Here is a 21,150-nt window from a genome sequence, read left to right as displayed (position 1 = left end):
ACTGTATGACTTATGGCTTCCGGTAGACTTTTGTGATATAATTTCTTTGATTACATGATGTTAAATAAAAGATTTCAATTATGTTTGTATAGTTTTTTTTTTTTTTTTTTGGAAATAGCTGTACTGTAGGCCTACAGTGCGCTCCACCATTGTCACTGATCAGCAGGTTGAAAAGTTGGGATCTGTCAATATCCTCATGATCTCTTGTGGGCTTGAATATTAAAGCTAAATGGGCTGACTTACTTTTCTAGCAAATGCACTTAATGTTTTATTACTACTAATTTTGTTTAAAAATAAATTACTTTATGTAAAATATATGGCGCCATTCAGGCTGTATAAAGTACCTTTATTGTAGCCTACTGCCAGAGCAACCCAGTGCTCGTCTAATATGGAACCAGCCCGTGATGCATTGGTCGGTGGTTACATTTACAATTAGAATTTTTATATTTCAAACCTATAATTGGTATCTATTTTTTGTTTAGCTTGTATTTTATATATAGAAAAGCAGGTACTTGTGCTGGCGATGCTTTCTGCTGCGCTATGCCACGTCCCTGTTTAAATCACCAATAACAGAGCCAAGGCAGGTATCTTGTACCTGAGTCACGTGGGTCGTGGGCAGGTAATGTACAAAAAATAGGGAAAGTTCAGCCATTACGAGGCTTTGGGGGGTGTGCTGCTTCCATTCCATAGGCTCTCACGCAATCTTAAAAAAGCCACTAATAAATACCTGAAGCAAGGCAAACACCTTCGCTTTAGATACATCTGTAAGTGTGGGGTTGTTGTTTTATGTTCACTATTCTAGTGTGAGGTTTTTTTAAAACAGGGATTTCTTTATTAAGGTGCATTTAGTTTCGTTTTTTTTTTCAGTCTTTGTATTCACCATGACGGCGACTTTAGACTATCTGGTAGTTTTATTTAATACAACATCTGGGTTCAACGGGGCTAATTTGGGATCTGATGAAAAGGAACTCGTTCAATTGATGTGGCAAGTTGTGGATTTGTCGAACAAGAAGGTATATTTTGAAGCTTACTTTTCTTCATACTTTTTATCCCCAAACTTGCATATATATATATATATTTATTTTATGTATGCTTTTGATAACTTTTTTCTCATGCAACCCATGGCGACTTTTCAAAGGCATTTGCAAGCAAGAGGATAATTTAAATAAATAAATAAATAAATAGAAAATGATGCCTGATAACTTATCAAACTTGCTCATTCAAAACACGATTTTCACTTTGTCAATCTGTAATTTAAACGAGTATTTACTTGTAGCCTGTCATTTCAAACTTACGTCATAACCATGCACTCATTGACCGATATGTGTAAGAATGAAAAGATCAGACCAATTATTGTTTATTTTTTCTATAGGCCTAATGTAACATCAAAGGAAAACACAAAGTATAATAAAATGCCTTTAATATCCACCTTTTCTTCAGACTGGAAAACTCCGTGAAGTTTTAGTAAGACCTGATAATTTGGAACTGACAGAAGAATTCAAAGAAGCAACTGGCCTTCAAGAAGAAGCAATTTCCGCAGCTGATCCTTTGGAGCAGTTCTTAAATCAGGTGAGTATTTATGCCGTTTTCTAAAACTAGCATGTGCAGTATTTGCCTTTGCATTATTATTATTTTTTTTATTAGAATGAAAATATGTCACAAAACACCATTAACCAATAACCATTTCTAGTGTGATAAAAGTTATGTAAAATAACGTTTTTAAATTATCCAATATCTTTAGTTGCGTTTTCATGCATAAAATAAGATACAAAATGCACTGTAGGACATTATCTATAGTACATTTTTTTAACGTCTTTTATGCGATAAACATTGAGAATCGAGTTATGGTGTAGGCTTTAGCCTGTAGCTAAATAGAACATTAAACGTTAAAAAGCCGCAGTCCTTAGAAGCATCTAATATAACAACAAACACAATTGTATCTGCCAGTCGTTTTTATACAGTCATGTGAAGTAGCAGATTATTATCTAAATGCAAATACTTGTATGTAATAGAACGAGGGATGTAGTTTAAAGTAGATTACTTTTAGGGTCTTTTTTTCTAAAATAAATGACTGTGGAGCCTTTACCCACCTTCCAACCCCTTGCTGCCGACTCCAGTAAACCCAGATACTCGCTAAGAAGAAAATAAAAGAAATGTAAATATATCCAAGATACTGCCAATTTAACAACAACAACAACAACAACCACGTGTAATTACAGAACTTTAATTAATGCAAAAAAAAGGAATTACACGCATATAAACAGATTTAAAATAAATACGGCATTCAAAGAATTATGTATCTTCAAACCAAAAATTATAGGCACCGCAGACTGTTTTGTGTTTAGGAACGATCAATATGCTAATTTCTGAATGCACTAAAAAGAGAAAACAAAAAAACAACATAATAATAAAAATAAAGCGTTCTTACTTAAAACTATGCCATTTTTAATGCATTTAGGATAAAGCAGTGGCTGTTTGAGATAATAGGTGTATAACTGATCTACTCTAGTAATGAGATGACTGAAATTAATTTTTAAAAAGCAATTAGTTTGATTATCATTATTATGAACATTTTATATGTAAAGATCTATTTTATTAGTTGCAAACTTGATTTGTTTAAGAGTAAATTGAACTGCTGTTTCCTGTGCAGTTTAACCAGCTGATGGCTAATGAACCAAGTCTTGGAGTGGGAGCTTCATTCTGTCTATGTACTGATGGGCAGCTTCATATCAGACAAGTCCTTCACCCAGAGGCATCCAACAAGGTAGGATTCATCTTCCAAAAGAGCATCAGCTGCTTTATGGGTTTTTTTCACTGATGTACTGTATTACATGAAATGAATAGAATTTAACACTAAAGGTGAAGACAGAGGTGGTAAAATAATGTTAAGCACACCACAGCTATGGCCAAAAGTTTTGCATCACTTAGAATTTTAGGATTATCAACATAATTTAGATCTTAACATCATGTAATCAAAGAAACAACAAAATGATGTCGCAAAAGTCTACCGGAAGCCATAATAGTAGTACAATATTTCATATTCGATTTTTACATTTTTGTCAGGTTTTTGTTAAGTATATGGAAAAGTACAAAGCGGTATGTAATTCAATATGTTAACATAACATTATTCAGCAGTTTTAATTTGACTTTTATGAAGCAAAATTTGTTAATTCTATATGGTGATGCAACACTTTTAGCCATAAGTTAAGAAATCTCTCTTACATATTGTATTTAGGATTAAAATGCATAAAGATGTAATTACTAGTTTTGTTATTGCATAACATCTTGTTACCCACAAATAATTGCACATACTACATACAATTGTAAACCATCCCATATTACACAGCTCAATGAGGTTTTGTATTACTACATCTAGAAACTAACAAATTAATTAATGTGCATTTTATGATTGAGACCTATTCTGAAAGAGAGAAAAATATATGAGGTATTCTATAATTTCAGAATAAAACATGATTGGACATATTTAACATTCAACAATGCCATCAGTGTCTCATTACAACATGAAATGTTTTTGAAATTCACGACGACATGTCAAAAAAGTTAATGAGAATTTATTACATTTTTTCAATACTCATTTTATAGCTAAAGCCTTTTTATATATATAAAGAGATCATGTTCTGAAAAAAGTTCAAATGTTTCTTATTTTCCCAACAGAATGTCATGCTGCCTGAATGTTTTCATTCATTTTTTGACCTGCGAAAAGAATTCAAGAAATGTTGTCCTGATTCACCTGATCTTAAAGACCTGGATGTTCAAGTTATGGCCAATTGTATCCTTAAAACAGAGAGTTTGAAGAAGCACTTTCTAGACAATGCCTTGAGCGATTGTTAAAAACAGATTTGACCATACTACATCTTGTTAATTAAACTAAGAAGGTTTATGACATAAAGATATCACATATGGTTAGAACTGCATGCTAAAGGGGCCTACTTAAACAGACAGAAGGCATCAAATACATAAAACAGAAATAGTGTCTTTGTGGCCCATTTCCATTTCTTTGAATTTTATAACATTGAGCAAATTATTCCCAGTATCTGACTTTTTGTTCTACAGAAATAGTTTTCAACAATTTCCCTAGTATATACTGCTGCATTGTATAATTATCATGAGTATCACAGACATTTTGCTTGGGAGTCCCCAGAGATTGTTGCCTGCTCTACAGTAGTAATATACAGTCAGTCTGACAGTATTTTTCTCACTATTCTTGCCTTTAGATTCTTATCAGATTTGACTGGGTGTGAAGGTGTAGGGCTGTGAGCTGGGTGTTGGCTTCTTCAACCTTGTGTTTTGAAATGCAAGTAGAACAGCTTTTGGGTCATTTAGATCATTATGAGGGAGAGTCTAATGTGTTTAGTCAACAAAACAATAGTTTTCAACACCAAACACCCTCCATATACAGTAATACATTATTATGTGTTGTTAATGGTACTGTGTTAATGTTATTTTAAAAGTTAGTCTTTCTTATTGGTTAAAGTATATTCGTAATAAAAGAGTAGTGACCTCATTATAGAAAACACAAGTACAGTAGCATTCATTTTTGTACTCACAAGTTTTGTTTTCAAATGCAGCGAACACATCCCATAATGTATATCTACAGTATATATTTGTTACAAGATTTAAAAAATACTTCTACATCTCTGTATGTTGATCAAACAATAATACATTTATAAAATTATTATCCTTAACAAGAATTTTAAAGACTTAAACATAGAAACTGATCCAAGCGGTTACAGAGGGGCAGCTTTCCAGGTTCAAACTATGGTTAACATCATTCTGAAACTGATTTCAGACCCAATCCGTAAGCTGCCTCTCTATATTTTTAAGTGCACATTAATAAATATTTCTATATAATATTAAAAAGCAACTTTCTTTGAATATGCTTTTTAAAGTTATTGTTTTATTCCATTTCCCATAGACCATAGATTCTCTAATCCAGAAAGAGTAAACCACAAATTTGAAACGGGTACCTGGTAAGTTGCATGCAGTGACTAATTTGCATTCTGTTTACCTTTAAATCCGTGTTTTGTTTTGTCTTCTTCTTCTTCCAATACTGGAAGTATATAACTAGCTTTTATCTGTGATGTGAGCAAAAAAAGTATAAATGGAGTAGTGGTTAGGGCTCTGGACTCTTGACCAGAGGGTTGTGGGTTCAATCCCAGGTAGGGACACTGCTGCTGTACCCTTGAGCAAGGTACTTTATCTAGATTACTCCAGTAAAAACCCAACTGTATAAATGGGTAATTGTATGTAAAAATAATGTGATAAATTGTAAGTTGCCCTGGATAAGGGTGTCTGCTAAGAAATTAATAATATACAAACTATAGCCCACCCAAGTTAGCTTGAATACTCAAGGTTTTACTGTTTACATCAAGAGGGAACCTGTAAAATATACTTGGGGAGAGATGCAATCTAAAACTACAGCACCTGCTATATTTTTTGATATATATGTCAACATTACAGCAGTATAAATGTGTTATATATTAAGTGATTCCAGAAGTTATTGGCTCTTTTGCTTATGTTGTCAGTATTTCCTCCTATGACTGGAAGTTAATTGAAGTGTACTGTAAAACAGGGAAATTAAATGGGTCATAAATATGCAGTGGTTCTTGTTTTATTTTCAATATAACAAAAAAAAATAAAACCTTTTGTCACGTCCTGTAAAATCTACAGCAGCAAAATGGAAATCGTTGATGACAACACTGTGATCCGAGCACGGGGGTTGCCCTGGCAATCCTCTGACCAGGACATTGCCAGATTTTTCCGGGGTCTCAACATTGCAAAGTTAGTAGTACTTATTGTTCGGTGCTATCCAGTTTTTTCCAATGCTATTTTGTGTGCATCAATCTGATTTCTGTTCTGTTTCACAGAGGGGGAGCTGCACTCTGTCTAAACGCACAAGGAAGAAGGAATGGGGAGGCGTTGGTAAGATTTGTGAGTGAGGAACACAGAGACCTAGCGCTGCAAAGACACAAACACCACATGGGAAATCGATACATTGAGGTAAATAGATATACAGAGTCAGTAATAATAATAATAATAATAATAATAATAATAATAATAAATTCCTTCTTTTTTTTAGGTTTACAAAGCCACAGGCGAGGATTTCCTTAAAATTGCTGGAGGTATTTATTCAAGTACCATTACTTTGTATAAATGTCAACTAGATTTATTTACAAGCAAGAACAAGGATTCTTGGTGTGTTTACCTATAAATTGCAGGTATCTGTAGAAACTTTTATTGCAGTTTCAGTTTTCATCTTTAAGCAGTTTTGTATTTTGAATGGATGTGTTTTTCTTGTTTGCAAGTCAACAAGTGGTTATTTCTTTGCTTCTGTGGTCTTAAAATATTTACCCGCTCAAAAAACAAAAGCTTGGGGTTCCCGAGTGGCTCATACAGTTAAAGCACTTTCGCTGAGAGCACAGGATGAGTCGCTGGCAGCACAGGTTCATGTCCGGGCGGTGCAAAGAGGCCGAACTTTGCTGGGGACTCCGAAGGGGGCGTCACATTGGCTCTGACGCTCCCAGGGTGGGGTTGCGGAAACCGGACTCTTTCTCCTCATCGCGCAACAGCGAACCCTACTGGCCAGACACTGAGCACACGCAGAGTGAATAAAAAGCAGGGCTGATCTCTGTTCTCCAGGATCAGTAGCCTGCATACCTCTGCTCGATTCTGGTTTTCAGCTTGTGCAATAATGTAGATGATCCTGCCAGTGTTTAACAGCTTTGCAATTCACTTTTATTTATTTAGCTGTCTGCTTAGTGTTAAGTATAACACACTTAAACACACATTGCTACAAGACGGCATCTCATCAAAACAAATCACGTCTTAACTTCCTCCTGTAGGTACTTCCAATGAAGTAGCTCAGTTCCTCTCCAAAGAGAACCAAGTGATCGTTCGCATGCGTGGTCTCCCATTCACCGCCACTGCTGAAGAAGTGTTAGCATTTCTTGGTCCCAGCTGCCCTGTCACCGATGAGAAAGAAGGAATCCTTTTTGTCAAGTACCCTGATGGCAGGCCTACGGGGGATGCTTTTGTATTATTTGCTTGTGAGGAATTCTCACAAAACGCCCTTAAGAAACACAAGGACATTCTGGGGAAGAGGTACATCGAACTGTTTAAAAGCACTGCAGCAGAGGTGCAGCAGGTTAGTAAACTGTCTTCATTGTCTTCAATAGTATATTGATACCTTGCTCTTCTTTTCTGATTGTAATTCAAACAATACTAGTCAGGCATTGGGTTACAAACGTGTGTGTTTTGATGTAGTTAATTTTCTACGTACCAGAAGGTTTTTGATAATATTTAATATATAGTTGCCTCTGTCCATTTATATATTCTACGTACCAGAAGGTTTTTGATAATATTTAATATATAGCTGCCTCTGTCCATTTATATATACTTTGGAAATGCATCCTTAAACTCATGCCCATTCTTAGAAATAAATACCATAACAATAGAAAAGTATCCAAAATGTATTTTGGCCTGCTGATATATATATATATATGTCATGTGACTTAACTGTCAATGTACTGATACAAAATGGGTTGATGGTAGATATTTAGCAGCACATTTTAAGCCATTTTAAGAGTTCAAATTGTTTATTTGTGACATACTTATCCTGCTTTTGGCGGTCATAATTGTCCTCACTTCCTGATTATTAGACATGTGATCAAGCCGGGGTGAAATTTAACTTCAGTTATTTCTTCACTTTGAGTAATGGCATTTAATTCCTTTATTTGTGTGTGTGTAAATAACCCTTAATCAAACATGATAACACAAATTGATCAGATAACAATGTCCTATGCTGGGAGAGTTAGGTGTGCAAACACTTGTAGAAATAATAGCTGCACTAAAATCCTTTCCTCAGTCTTATAGAGATTTTAAAATATTGTTCTTTGACTTTGCAACATTTTACACAAACACACACTTTATTTTACTGCTTTATATGCATTTGAACTTGTGTCATTTTATTAGGAACTGATAGATTCTTCAGCTTAATTTGATGTACAATAATGCTTTTTGGAGTGGTCTGATATGCAGTTAAGCCACTTCAAAGATTTTTGTAACTTGGAGTAACATGTGCTTGCCTTGCACTGATGGCTTTTAATTATTAATATACCAATAAGGGTTAATTTGTGACAGCTTTACACTTTTTATGATGTATCTTAGTGCTTGTGAAAGATACAGGATTAACAATACTATCAGCTGAAGTCAAATTGTTATCTGTAGACCAACTACAGCCTAGCAAGTGGTGCGAGAGGTTGTTCATTGTTTACTGTCTTCTGAAAATAGCAATATAAACCACATATTTTACATTGGTCAATACAGCATCTACTAGACTTGCATGTCTATTCAGCAATGACAAGGAACTGAAAGTATTTGTGTACAGTAGTCTGGCTAATACACTTAACCACCCTTCTCCCATGATAAAGCATCATAATGTTTGGATCTGTAAATGGCCACACTTTCACAGAAACAGTGAACTTCGAGGTTTTTTTTCCTATTAATAGACTGCTGTTTCTCTCCAGGTGTTGAAGAGGTATACATCTGCGCCTCTCATTCCTATAGCCCCTCCCATCATTCCTGTACTACCTCAGCCATTCGTGCCCCCTCCCAGCGTCAGAGATTGTGTCCGTCTGAGGGGCCTACCCTACATTGCATCCATCGAGGACATACTGGAGTTTCTCGCAGAGTTTACTATGGACATCAGGCCTCATGGCATCCACATGGTGTTAAACCAGCAGGTATTGACAGAAATACCATCCACTTCCTCTGTGAGACCAGTGTGTACCAAGGTTATACAGTGTTGTCTGAAAGGGTATATAAGGACCTTTTTATTTTATTGTGTTAGATGTTCCCATGTGTTGCTACAACTTATTAAGTAAGGTGTGTGTATTGTTTTAATATTTTTTTTTTTACATTTTGACCACTTTTTAAAAAATTTTAATTGCATTCCCTGCCTCAAGATGGCTTCACATGTACCTGCATGGACCTCTCAGAACTACATTTCCTATCATCCTCCTGCTCACTGGTAAATCCATCTCAGTTACATATGTGAGCAGGAAGATGATGGGAAATGTAGTTCTGAGAGGTCCATGCGGGTACATGGAAAACCATCTTGAGGCAGGGAATGCAATTTAAAAGTTTCAAAAAGTGGTCAAAATGTAAAAAAAAATAATAAAACAATACACACACCTTACATAAACAGTTGTAGCAACACATGGGAACATGTAACACAATAAAATAAAAAGGTCCTTATATACCCTTGAAGTTTACGGAGCCTGGGAGGGGACATGAGAGAAAAAATATATATCTTGTGTGTACGACTTAGTAAGATAGTAAGTCGTGGGCACGAGATATACTGTAGAAGTTGCCAAATAATAAAACAAAAATTATCAGCTTTTATAGAACCAATGGTGTATTGATTAAAAAAATTGAGTAAAACAAGCATGGTGTTTTATAAATGTGTAATGTCTGAAGCACTTTTCACCCTTTATTTTTTTTTTTGTCCAGTAAAAAAAAAAGTTTGCCTTCTGCAATGGCTGAAGCGAAAGAGTTTCTTTTTTATAGATGTATTTTTTATTTTTTTTGCAATGAAAGGCTTTATTTAACCTATAAATTATTGTATGTTTCTTGCACTGGTGAAATGCAAAAACAAAATAAAAATAATAAAAATGAGGATGCATCAGAAAGGCAATTTGACAAACCGTTGGTTCAACCCTTATATGTTTATTATTTTTTTTTTTTTTTCTACTGCCAGGGCTGATTCTTAACAATGTAATGTTTTCTTCTCTCAGGGTCGTCCTTCAGGAGACGCCTTCATCCAGATGAAATCCCCAGAGTGGGCTTTCCTGACAGCGCAGAAGTGTCACAAGAGAACCATGAAGGGCCGCTACGTGGAAGTCTTTCAGTGTTCAGCAGAAGATATGAATATTGTATTAATGGGGGGCACATTAAATCGGAATGGCCTGTCCCCTCCGCCATGTAAGTTACGACGTAAGTTTTGCTTGGGTCTTGGTGCTGCTCTACGCTACATGCTGGTAGGTGCTGGAGCTTTTTTTTAAATCTTCAATTTCTGGGTTCTTTTTTTATTAAAAATAATAAAAATGGAGACTTCTACTGTCTAATGTGGGAAGGAATCTAAGATGCGTTTGTGTTTCTTTTGGAAAAAACAAGTTACTCTGTTGATGCTTTCATTTAACAACTTTACAAATAAGTTATATGATAAAAAAAAAAAAATCACACACGATTTGTCTGTAATAATAATCTATAAGTATTTGCCTTATTTCCCATCGATAAATTAATAATCTATATTTGCCTTATTTTTTGCATTTCAGTTTTACCTACATGATGAAGACTTTAATAAAAAAAGAAAAAAACAACATTAAAAGCATTATCAGAATAACTTCTTTAGGTGTTCACTCATTACATTTTTTGGAGATTAGACACAGAGTTGTTTACCATTTAAAGTACAAATAATCTGTTCCTTATTTGGTTCTATTCATGCAGTTCAGTGATATCCAAAAACCTCTTCAGCAGTTTGTAAAGCTCGATATGTATCACCACCTATGAGTTTCACTGTTAAATTAGCTCCCATCACACAGCTAGCTATCCTATGCAGTGTCTTGTTTTTTCAAATGTGTGTAAACTTGTGGTCTAATCTCTGTGTAGATCAATTCTGGTTTAGATGGGCTTGAGAGTGCGGTCACTATGAGGTTTCTAGTAGTGGTGAAGTTTAGACTATGCAACAGGGTCCTAGGCTGGGAGGTTGATAATCTCTGTGTGTGCTCTCTTGGGAAATTCTGTCTTTTCACCAAGTGTTGGCTGCATCGCTGTACTAAGAGGTTTTTGTTTTTGCCCTTGATCTTTAGAATGTGGAATTAGAAGAACCATTCCCACACATGAAGTTTGTAAACAAATTTGTAAAGCGTGGGCACTGAAAACACCAGCTTAAACGTCTAAGTTTGTATTGCTGGCCGAGAGCTCGCCAGCGTTCAGTTATATTTATTAGCCCAACAGATTCCTCTATTGAGACATTGTTGATAATGAATAATTTAGTAAATATGCCATCTAACCACCCCTATTACTAAAGAAAATATACTCCCAACATTCCTTCTTATAGAGAGGTGGACACAGAAACAAACCTCACTTTCAAATAAAATGGTATGTGGATTCCTGACTTCCTCATCACGTTGAGTTCCATGTTGAAAACCCTTTTCTTCTACATCCCCCTACATTGTATTGGTCCTAGTGCATTATTGAATTTGTCTGCATCTACAGCGTGCTTCTCTCTTCTGTTTCACAGGTCTGTCTTCTCCTGGGTATGTCTATCCTCCCCCTACAGCCGTTATCCCTGCAGAAGCTGCTGGACTCTACCAGCCCCAAATGCTTCTCAATCCCCGGGCCCTGCAGCCTCCCACAGCTTTCTACCCCGCTGGCACTCAGCTCTTTGTGAACTACGCTGCATACTACCCAAGGTAGGGCATGGCACACAGGGAGAATGGAGGGGAGAATATAAAAAAAATCACCTACTAAGTGCTACAGTAACTGACAAAGAAAGCTAGTCCTGGGTTAAATCACAGATACAGCTAGCGTTATTGGCACTATGGCACTATGTTCAATTTCACTGTGATCCAAGTCTGTACCTCTTGTCTTATTTAGCACATACAGGTATGGCCAAAAGTGTTGCATCACCCTATAGAATTAACTAATTTTGCTTCATAAAGTCGATTGAAACCTGCTGAATAACATTACGTTACCATATTGAATTACATACAACTTTGTAGTTTTCCATATACTTAGCGAAAAACTGACAAATTGAAAAATGACATTTTGAAATCTAATATGAAATACTGTACTACTGTTATGGCTTCCGGTAGACTTTTGCAATATCATTTTGTAGTTTCTTTGATTTCATGGTTAAATAAAAGATCTAAATTATGTTCATATAGTTTATTATTATTATTATTATTATTATTATTATTATTATGTCTCAATGCTAAAATTCTAGGTAATGCAAAACCTTTGGCCATAGCTGTAAGGTTAACAAGTTGAATTAACATTTTTAAATAAAAGTATAAGGGCATTAAACTTATAGAATGCTTGACTTTGAAACTAGTTTGACTAGTTCTTTTTATATTATTCCTGAAATAATTTGATGTTGCCTGGTAGCATTCAAAACAACAATATTGACAGCCTATTACAGTGAGCAACGAATATGTCCAACAGCTCTTTGAAGGAGCCGAGAAACAACACTGGATAAATAAAAAACATTTTCATTGTGTATTTTATTATTATTATCTTTTGATGGAATTTCACAGAGCAATAACACATTTTTATGTACATTTTGAACAGTGGAATATAAAATGAAATGTACTGGAACAACCTGCCCAACCTGCTCTGACCACCTTAAACAATGCTACCACATTCTGTGGGACAAATCGACAAACTGCCACTATCAGTCAGACCCACCCCAACCTGAGTCTGCCAGTGTTACATTTGGTAGGTCATATAAGTTGACGTTAGCTGGTTGGATATTATTGGATCTGTGGAAAAAGTAAAAAACTTCAAAACCTACTTTATTTCGTACTTCTAAGACAACTTCAATTGTCTTTTTCTAATCAGGTGGCGGTATCTATGAAGGTTTAGCAAATGGCAACTCAAGATTTGTGCTTGCCTCACTGGTTCTTCTACACAAAAAGAGTTAACCAAGTCTAATTTAATTTTCATGTCAAACCAGTTATTGGTCTAAATTACCTTAACATTGATCTTAAAATTCATGAGTATGGAAAGGCATGAACAATTAGTGGGTTAATGACTGACTGACTGGTGGCAGCACTGGCTAAGGTTTATGGATATGACAGGAACTTCTTTGACTTGCCAAACTGTCCGTCTGGATAATGAGTTTCAGTGTGAAGAAGGTTTTGCAAGGTTAACTGCTACAGACATGAATGAACAACCCCACGATAAGTGTTACTTGCAATAAAGTAAAAAGACTGGTTTTCTTTAAAAGCTCTCTTGGCACCACAATAAAATAAGAAGCAAAATGTTGCCTAGTGCTGGAAGTAGCCAGAACATCCAAGTTTCAACAATCACTGTGTCCCCAGCAATGATTTCCCCTTTGTGCCTGACTTCTTCAGCTGCAAAATGATAAGAGACACTACAGTGAAAATGAAATGTGCTATCTTTATAAGGCCATCAAATACATTTGCATGTAGTACATTTAAGCTCTGTATTCTCTATGCAAATGGATGTTACTGGCTGTCAAGAGAGCCGGGGAGTGTGGGATATTGGGTGCTGTTCATTAAACTTTATATTTATTCAATGAAACACAGCATTTTGGGCATTCGTGAAAACTTTTCTAGTCTGTATTATTTAAAGGGTGTGGGTCACACGTCATTTATTTACTGCTAACTGGTATTGTTAATATAAAAAAAAAAAAAAATGTATGTCACATGTCTTAATTCAACATTTTATTTATTTAAAGTAACATTAACATTTTTTTCTTTTATAAAAACAAAATGATGCTAACTTTGCACTGAAGCAAATGCTTATTAAATCTATCCCATTGTTTTAAAAAAAAATTAACCTACTCTTTCATTTCAGCCCCTCTGGCTCCCCAAACAGCCTGAACTACTTTGCCTCGCCTGCTGCCACCTCCACCGTGGCTCAGCCTGGACCGATGGTCAGGATGCAGAGTCTGGCCTATAGCAACACAGGTGTCAAGGATATTCTCAACTTTTTCCAGGGCTACCAGGTTCGTAACATCTTATACTCAGGAGCTAAGAAGGAGGGAATCTGAAAGTAATGACCCAAGAAAGTCTTTAATTCAGTTTAAGGTGTATGTTTGTTTATTTATGTTGAAGGCAGCTGGTATTAGAAAATGAAAAGGCCTTTTTTATCCGTGATACGAGTGCACCAAAATTGTTACATCTCTAGATAAATATTTAAAACATGGTTAGTCTGAAAAATGAACTGAGAAATGTTTGCATTCAGTCAATTAGGATTGTTGGAATCTTTCAGTGTTGTGTGTATATATGTAGTTCTCTATAAATTCGTAAGGTAAAATATACCTGGACAATGAATAATACATGTGGCATATATCGAGTAATTAGTAAAAGTAAAATAATGTGTATCGGACCATTTCTGGGCTGGTTTGAGTTGTCACAATGTTTGATTTTTTTAGGTAGTCATTTTGGTTGTTAATGAGTGACTTCAAAATACCATCAACTTCTGTGTTTTTTTTTTTTTTTTATGGAACACATTTGCTGATGTCTTGCTTTTTTTAAATAAAAACCCTGCGCAGGGTTTTGCCAAAATTGACAATAGAAAATACAGAACATTGAACTAAAAGTAAATTCACTTTGTTTTTGTTATTTTCTATTGAACCGGCATAACTAGCTCTTGTACCAACACTACAGCCTCGACAGAAAACTGAAAAGAGAGCTTAAAGATTATTTCAGTATCAAAAGAGAGTGAGCCACTATGACAACCCACCTACGTCTGTGAAATAAAAACTGGTTTTCCCTGTTGTCCTTGCACTTAGCCAGCTGCTAGCTAGGGTGGAGCACTCAAGGTTTTTCAGTCCGGCTTGCCTGAGCATGAGTTTGCTTTCTTTTTGTGTAAAAAGCTTACGTGTTCAGTGACATTTTAATTAATAGGAACCACCCCCTTGATGCTTTTATTAAAGATAGATGTTTCAACATATTAGTGTACTTTATGCTTTATTAAAAAATAAAAAAATAAAAAAACCCAGGTAATTGCTGCTAATTGAACACTGCAGAGTACATTTACATAGATTGTGTTTGTGACTTTTGTTTTTCTCTTCAGTGCAGACAAAACATGAATCTGCCTAATCTATAAATTAAGCGTGGGAAAGTTTTTTTTTTTTTTAAGAAAACTGGGTGGGTTTATAAAGTTAAAAGCAAGTCTGAACTAACATCTGTTCTGATCTAAACAAAGTTGGGCCAAAATATCTACACCCTAAAACATTTCAATCCAAATTCCAATGTATTTTGCTTCTAGCATTTAACGAATTTATTAAGAGTAAATGTGACCTGTTGCTGTTTAGATCATTAAAACAGACTCCGCTATTTAAAAAAAAAAGTTTAAAAAATGTAACAGGATCCTTAAGTCAACTTCCCAGCGTGATCCCCAGCATTGTTATACTTTAATTGAACTGTGATGACACATCTGCTTCATTCAGCATTTGTATCAAATTTTTTCAAGAATTATAACTAGGGCCCTGTGTTTTCCACAACTTGTTTTTTTAACCTGCAATTCAATCCTAAACCTCCAGATGTCTGTGTAGCCGCTCCAGCTAAACTGATCAAAAGAAAAATGATGTAATCAACCCATTAAATTCTGGCTAATTGGAAAACACCCCCTAATTACGAGGGACAATTATTGCCATTCTAGAAATGGTTGTGTTTAAGAAAAAGCTTACCCAGCAATGTCCACCTGGTGTGCTGCGCACTGATGGGTATAACTTATTTTGAAAGCTGTAACGTTAGAATTCATCAAACGTATAATAAAGGTTGCAGAATTAATAAATACATACAGTACAGAGCACTGGCATAAGAGATCCACAGTACAGGTGGTAGAATAAACAAATAGTGTGTTGTTAAAACTTTCCACAGTTTGTGAAAAATGTGCAAGTTACTACAACTCAGTGTAGAAAAAAACATGTTTTATTTATCCAGCTCACAAGTTTCTGAAGGCAGTAAGGATTTTAGACCCACAACATGTTTGTAGTTTGGATAAAGAACCCCTCCCGTTAGATTGTGTTCCAGGGTTTGATGCTGACTGTAAACAGAAATGGAGGGACATCGACTATATGCAAAAGAGAATGACAGTGGAATTGACTGAATTTTTGAGAAATTCAGAACTATTTCCCAATTTAGCAAGAAAGACTAAAATATATTTGTCAGTTGTTACCAATTCTGTGGATGCTGAAAGATTGTTTCTTGCAAATGTAAGTAACACTTATGGGCTTCTTATGAACAACCTTTTTTTATATTATATTCAAAGAACGAAACAAAACCACTAAAAACAAAACAAAGAAAAACATAAATAAACACAGCTTACATATGGTACAGAATCTATCAAATGCCCCGATTCTAATAAATGGTTATAATTATATATATATATATATATATATATATATATATATATATATATATATATATATAAAAATAATATACACAGTTGTAGTCTATGTACCCCAATGGAAATGTATAATTTCTAGAAATTTTTAGGAAAAATCTTTGGTAGCAAAAGTTTAGCTTTTGTGGATGAGGAAAAAAAAGTTACAAGAAATAGATGTGCACATTGTTTATTTCGGCAATTTTTTTGCAAAACTTCAAAAATGTTAATTAAAAAATATTCATACCCATTGATGTTATGATAGTATTGTCTACAAGGTGCTAGAAATTTCAATATGATAACGTAGAACCTAATTCTAGGAAAGTTTCGAAAATGACGGATTTTCTCTGCTGTTGATGAAATTTAGATTTGTACCCGGTGAGATCCATATATCAAGATAATGTAATTTATTTTTTTTTACAAAATGATTTGCGTAAAAGTGTACTGCTAAATTGAAAATAATGTATTTACACTTACGAGTTCTCTGAAATAATATATATATATATATATATATATATTTTTTTTTTTTTAAATATAAATTTAGTCGTCGCCAATTATTTTTACCCCGGTTTTCACCCCAATTTAGCATGCCCAATTATTATCTGTATCCCCGGCTCACCGCTCGCAACCCCCCCGGCGACTCAGGAAACGGAGGCTGAAACACGCGTCCTCCGAAACGTGCTCCTTCCAAGCCGTCATTTTTCGCACTGCAGATCCACAGCAATGCTACCAGACCTATAGTGCCGGAGGACAACACAGATCTGGCGGCTCCGCTGCAGAGCCACAGGCGCCCTATCGGCCACAGGGGTCGCTGATGCGCGGTGAGCCGTGGATTCCCCTGCCGACCTAAGCCCTCCCTACCCGGGCAGCGCTCAGCCAATTGTGCGCCGCCCCCTAGGAACTCTCGGTCACGGTCAGCTGTGACATAGCCTGGATTCGAACCAGCGATCTCCAGGCTATAGGGCACATCCTGCGAGGAGCGCCTTTACTGGATGCGCCACTCGGGAGCTCTCTGAAATAATATTGAAAAAAACGTCCTTTTAAACTTATTCACAGGGATGTAAGGGTTAAATAAATGCAAGCCATCTACAGTGTTCTGTATATTAATCTACTAATACGTACTTTGTAGTAATGGGATGACCAATTCAAATGGTTGAAGTAACTTCATGGGATGATTTTTTAATGATTGCTCTATGTGGCATACTGTGGAGGCTTTATCGACATCTTGGGGCTGTAGGAGTAAATTACAGGTTAAAAAAAAGTTATAAAAAACACAGGGCCCCAATTATAACAAAAGCAACTGTTGTACTTCTGCTGTTAAGGAAAAGGTCTCCCCCGTCAACATTATTTTTGCTGAAATGAAAGCCCTGTGCCTTAAATGGGAGATGCTGTTTATGTTAATGAGCAATACTGTCCTATGCACGGCTGCTGATCTGTATGTTCAAACTTACATCATAGTATGCATCAGAAGATGGACTTGTACATGCACATGACCAAGCCAGGACACTACTCGCACATCCCAAAGAATGGGTCTGTATTTAAAGGACCCTTCCCATTAAACATCTTGTGAAGAAAAGGAAGGTAAGGCTCAACCAGGATCACCTCATGGGTCAATGGGCATCTGTTTCACAAATTCCTGTGGTGTGGTAGGCCTTTTGATAATGTAGCGTATCAAAAGGAAAGACACATTTTCTGGTGGTTTTGCAATTTCAGCAAGGATTTGGGCTTTGTATCTCCACGCAGTTGTTCAGTGTTGCTGTACCTCACTTTAAAAGGCATCTTGAAATATTTCAGCTCTCCCACGCGCCATGTGTTCCCATTGCATGATACTGCAGAAAAGGAAGGAAATGTAGAGATCCTAGTCAAATCTACCACAGGGCATATGTCAAAACGCATCCTATCACTTCTGGAGACGGGTTCAAATTCCAACTCAGGTCATAAGTGAGTTTGGTGGTCTCTGTCACAAAACCACCAAACAGTGAGCACAGAGGATGTTTAGATTAGGACTGACGTGTGCTTGCACAACTATGAATGGAAGTGTCGTCTCCATTGTCCCTCTACTGTCATGAAAATCTATACCAGGGTACTTTTAAAACTGAGAGGAAATGAGGAAAGACTGAACGTACAGTCACAGCCATGCCTTAAACATTTGAAGTGACAGAGGTACAGCTTCCCTAAAATGAGTGGCCATGAGGTTGGTTCTTAATCTTGGTATGTGTACCAGAAGGTGGTGGGTTAAAACAATTCCGACCCTACCTCTGTGGTGCTGGGATATTGCCAAGCCCTCCAGTAGTCATTTCACGTCTTAAAAGGCAATGCCTTGATTGGATCAATTTTCTTTTCTCTCTTTGAACAGAATCGTCCTGAGTCTGTGATAATGATGATGATGAATAATTTGCATGAACAGCCCAGCAGCAATGCCTTATTGACATGTCCGCCTTGCAGTCAGCCAAGCAAATGAACAGCCCAGCAGCAATGCCTTATTGACATGCCCCGCCCTGCAGTCAGCCAAGCAAGCTGTGCAAGACAGGAACCATTCTCACATTGGGTTCCACTGTGTGGACCTTCAGCTGCTGTAGAAAGGCCAACGCGCAATATCATGGGGACACATTATAAAACCTTGTGAGTCGAATAACAAAGTGGAGCTTAACGCATGTTTAAAAAAATAAATAAATAATTGATTTAGTGTAGCTTTTGCCTGAACTTTTTTGATGTAAATAATAAGCTTGAGTATCTCGGATTTCTAAATTCATGTGTATGTAAAGTAAAAGTATCTTTTTTTTTAAATGAATGCAGAAAAAGCTCATTGCTGTAGCAGCTTTATTTTGAATTGCACAAGGTGTTACTTGAAGCCTTAAACTGAAAATGTTAGCCACTGCATTATTGTATATGCCAATGCAAACCCAATGCCTGTTACTGTTTGTTTTTGTTTGTTTGTATACTGTTGTATCGTACAATATTGCATGCAATGTTCAAGAGGGGAGAGAGAAGGATTATGGGTTGTTGGTTTTCATGTCCAGCTTATCAATCCTCAAGGAGCTGTAGTGCCAATAAAGAAGAATCTTCATGCCAACAATAACCAAGTCCAGATAGACAAGCCAGCCTTTTTAGTTAAATAGTTCATAGGGAATACAGCACTTAAGTAAGAACATCTTCAAATACAGGTATTATCATGATTCAATTACTAACAGTTAAGCATCAAGGCTGACAATATGCATTTCCAGCCTTATGTAGTAACCATGTCATAGTAAACCTGCATCTGATAATAGTATTGCTATTTTAAATACTTTGTAAATTATATTAAATAAAAAAAATAAATAAATAAATATATATATATATATATATATATATATATATATATATATATTAGTCAAGAGTTGTAAAGTCTGCACAGGGATTGCATTAGTTGTTTGCTATGTGAACATTTATTTAGTTACTTAGTCTTAAGAAAATGGTCACACTAAATAAAACCAATGGAATTGGTTGGTTTTATGTTCCAAAGAATAATAAGTCAGTGACATGCTGTAGCTGCAGGTATCACTGAATGTAGAAAAACTACAGGTGAGACCGTGATTTAATGCTCGCAAAGCAGACAAAAATGTTATAATTCTCTAACGCTTTAATAGTGTTCAAGTCAACACTGTATAAACTGCTTGCTCAATTTGTTTCACTGGTATCCTATAGATAGATATATTGCACAATGATTTTATATTTAAATGTTTACACTTGCTTTCCAGCCTGTTATGCCAAATTGAAGCTACAAGAAATTCTAGTGAATGTCAACAAGACTGACTGTTTTCTTGTACAGTGTGTTGCCAAATGCTTGAACTGCATGTTCATTTCAAATAAATATGCAGCAATTGGATTTAAATCAAAACCAGTATTCATTGCATTACTAAACTTGTTAGCATTTAGAGACACAATTGGTAAGTCAATTGATACCATTTAATTCATTTTCAATGAATGGTGCAATGTATTACTAAACTGTATTCCTTCTCCCTGTAGCATCAAAAATAAAATTCAGCTATTCAGTCATTTGCAAACTATTCAAATCTTCAGGACTGGAAATATATATATATATATATATATATATATATATATATATATATATATATATATATATATATATATATATATAAGTTTGTTCTGTTTTTAAATAGCCATAAAATGTGCATGTCCAGTTTTTATTATTTTTCATGAAATACAAAAAACTATATATAAATGATTAACCATTTATGGAATGAAAATGCTAGTATTTGATCGTGGTGAAAATATTGAAGTAGTAAGATAAGTAATTCAATTTTTGTCCTTGAGCTGTATAATTTATAGCAGTATAATGCAACTGTCATTAGTTCCAAAAACATAATGCTTGAGAGAAATAGTATTCCTATGCATTACCCTTGTATGTATGCCAATAATAAGTCCACTCTTTAATTGAATTACATGTACACACTGATATGTTACAGATTATTTGTGTATTATGTGTAATGCTTGAATAAAATATTGTAAATATACCTGTGCTTCTAATGTGAAAAGAAGACTCAAACCAGTAGTATATGTCTTTTTAATGAAGTTGATGTGAACGTTAACACTATATACAGTCGTCTCATGTCTCATGAGCACTTCGGGTGGGCAGAAGGTCATATTAAGTTAAAATAGTAGCCAGACATTACATTTTACTGTCTTTTGAAAATTGGTAAGTGTCAGTGGCAGCTGTTTTTGCCAGTTTTAGCTGGTATAGTTGGGTGTTGCCAAGCAATTTAACTCTGGAGGCAAGGGCCCAGCATGACTAGTCTGCCTGGACTCGTGGGACTCATGAACAGTAGGGGTCACTGTGGTAAGGTGAGTTGAACCAACCCCAGTCGATTTCCTTCCCTAACCCCACTGCATCGTTCCCTATCATTCCCTATGATCGAAAGACTTGCCACGGACACCTCATGGCAGTGCCTATAATAGGTGGGTCACTGGGGGACCCTCCACAAAGGTCTT

General features: G+C 35.7%; 1 protein-coding gene across 4 annotated transcripts; it reads left to right on the top strand.

Annotated features, from left to right (window-relative positions):
- Positions 1 to 653: 653 nt before the first annotated feature.
- Positions 654 to 20,281, top strand: LOC117400547 (epithelial splicing regulatory protein 1-like). Of its 4 annotated transcripts, none has more exons than XM_034000680.3 (16): positions 655 to 1,013; positions 1,441 to 1,569; positions 2,651 to 2,764; positions 3,676 to 3,790; positions 4,721 to 4,819; positions 4,937 to 4,991; positions 5,692 to 5,802; positions 5,889 to 6,021; positions 6,101 to 6,143; positions 6,864 to 7,165; positions 8,547 to 8,762; positions 9,816 to 10,002; positions 11,324 to 11,495; positions 13,624 to 13,774; positions 17,620 to 17,742; positions 18,518 to 20,280. In XM_034000680.3, exons 1-15 carry the CDS (start codon positions 882 to 884, stop codon positions 17,701 to 17,703), a joined length of 2,043 nt encoding a protein of 680 aa, XP_033856571.2. In that variant the 5' UTR covers positions 655 to 881; the 3' UTR covers positions 17,704 to 17,742; positions 18,518 to 20,280. The 4 variants fall into 4 exon arrangements, with proteins under 4 accessions (XP_033856566.1, XP_033856568.1, XP_033856571.2 ...); XM_034000678.3 differs by having other exon boundaries at positions 9,816 to 10,014; XM_034000675.3 differs by lacking the exon at positions 17,620 to 17,742 and having other exon boundaries at positions 654 to 1,013; positions 9,816 to 10,014; positions 18,518 to 20,281.
- The last annotated feature ends 869 nt before the right edge of the window (positions 20,282 to 21,150 follow it).

This window comes from Acipenser ruthenus, chromosome 4 (genome assembly GCF_902713425.1).
Source record: "Acipenser ruthenus chromosome 4, fAciRut3.2 maternal haplotype, whole genome shotgun sequence".
In the NCBI taxonomy this organism is placed as follows: domain Eukaryota; kingdom Metazoa; phylum Chordata; class Actinopteri; order Acipenseriformes; family Acipenseridae; genus Acipenser; species Acipenser ruthenus.
This window is presented reverse-complemented; position numbering and strand designations above follow the sequence as displayed.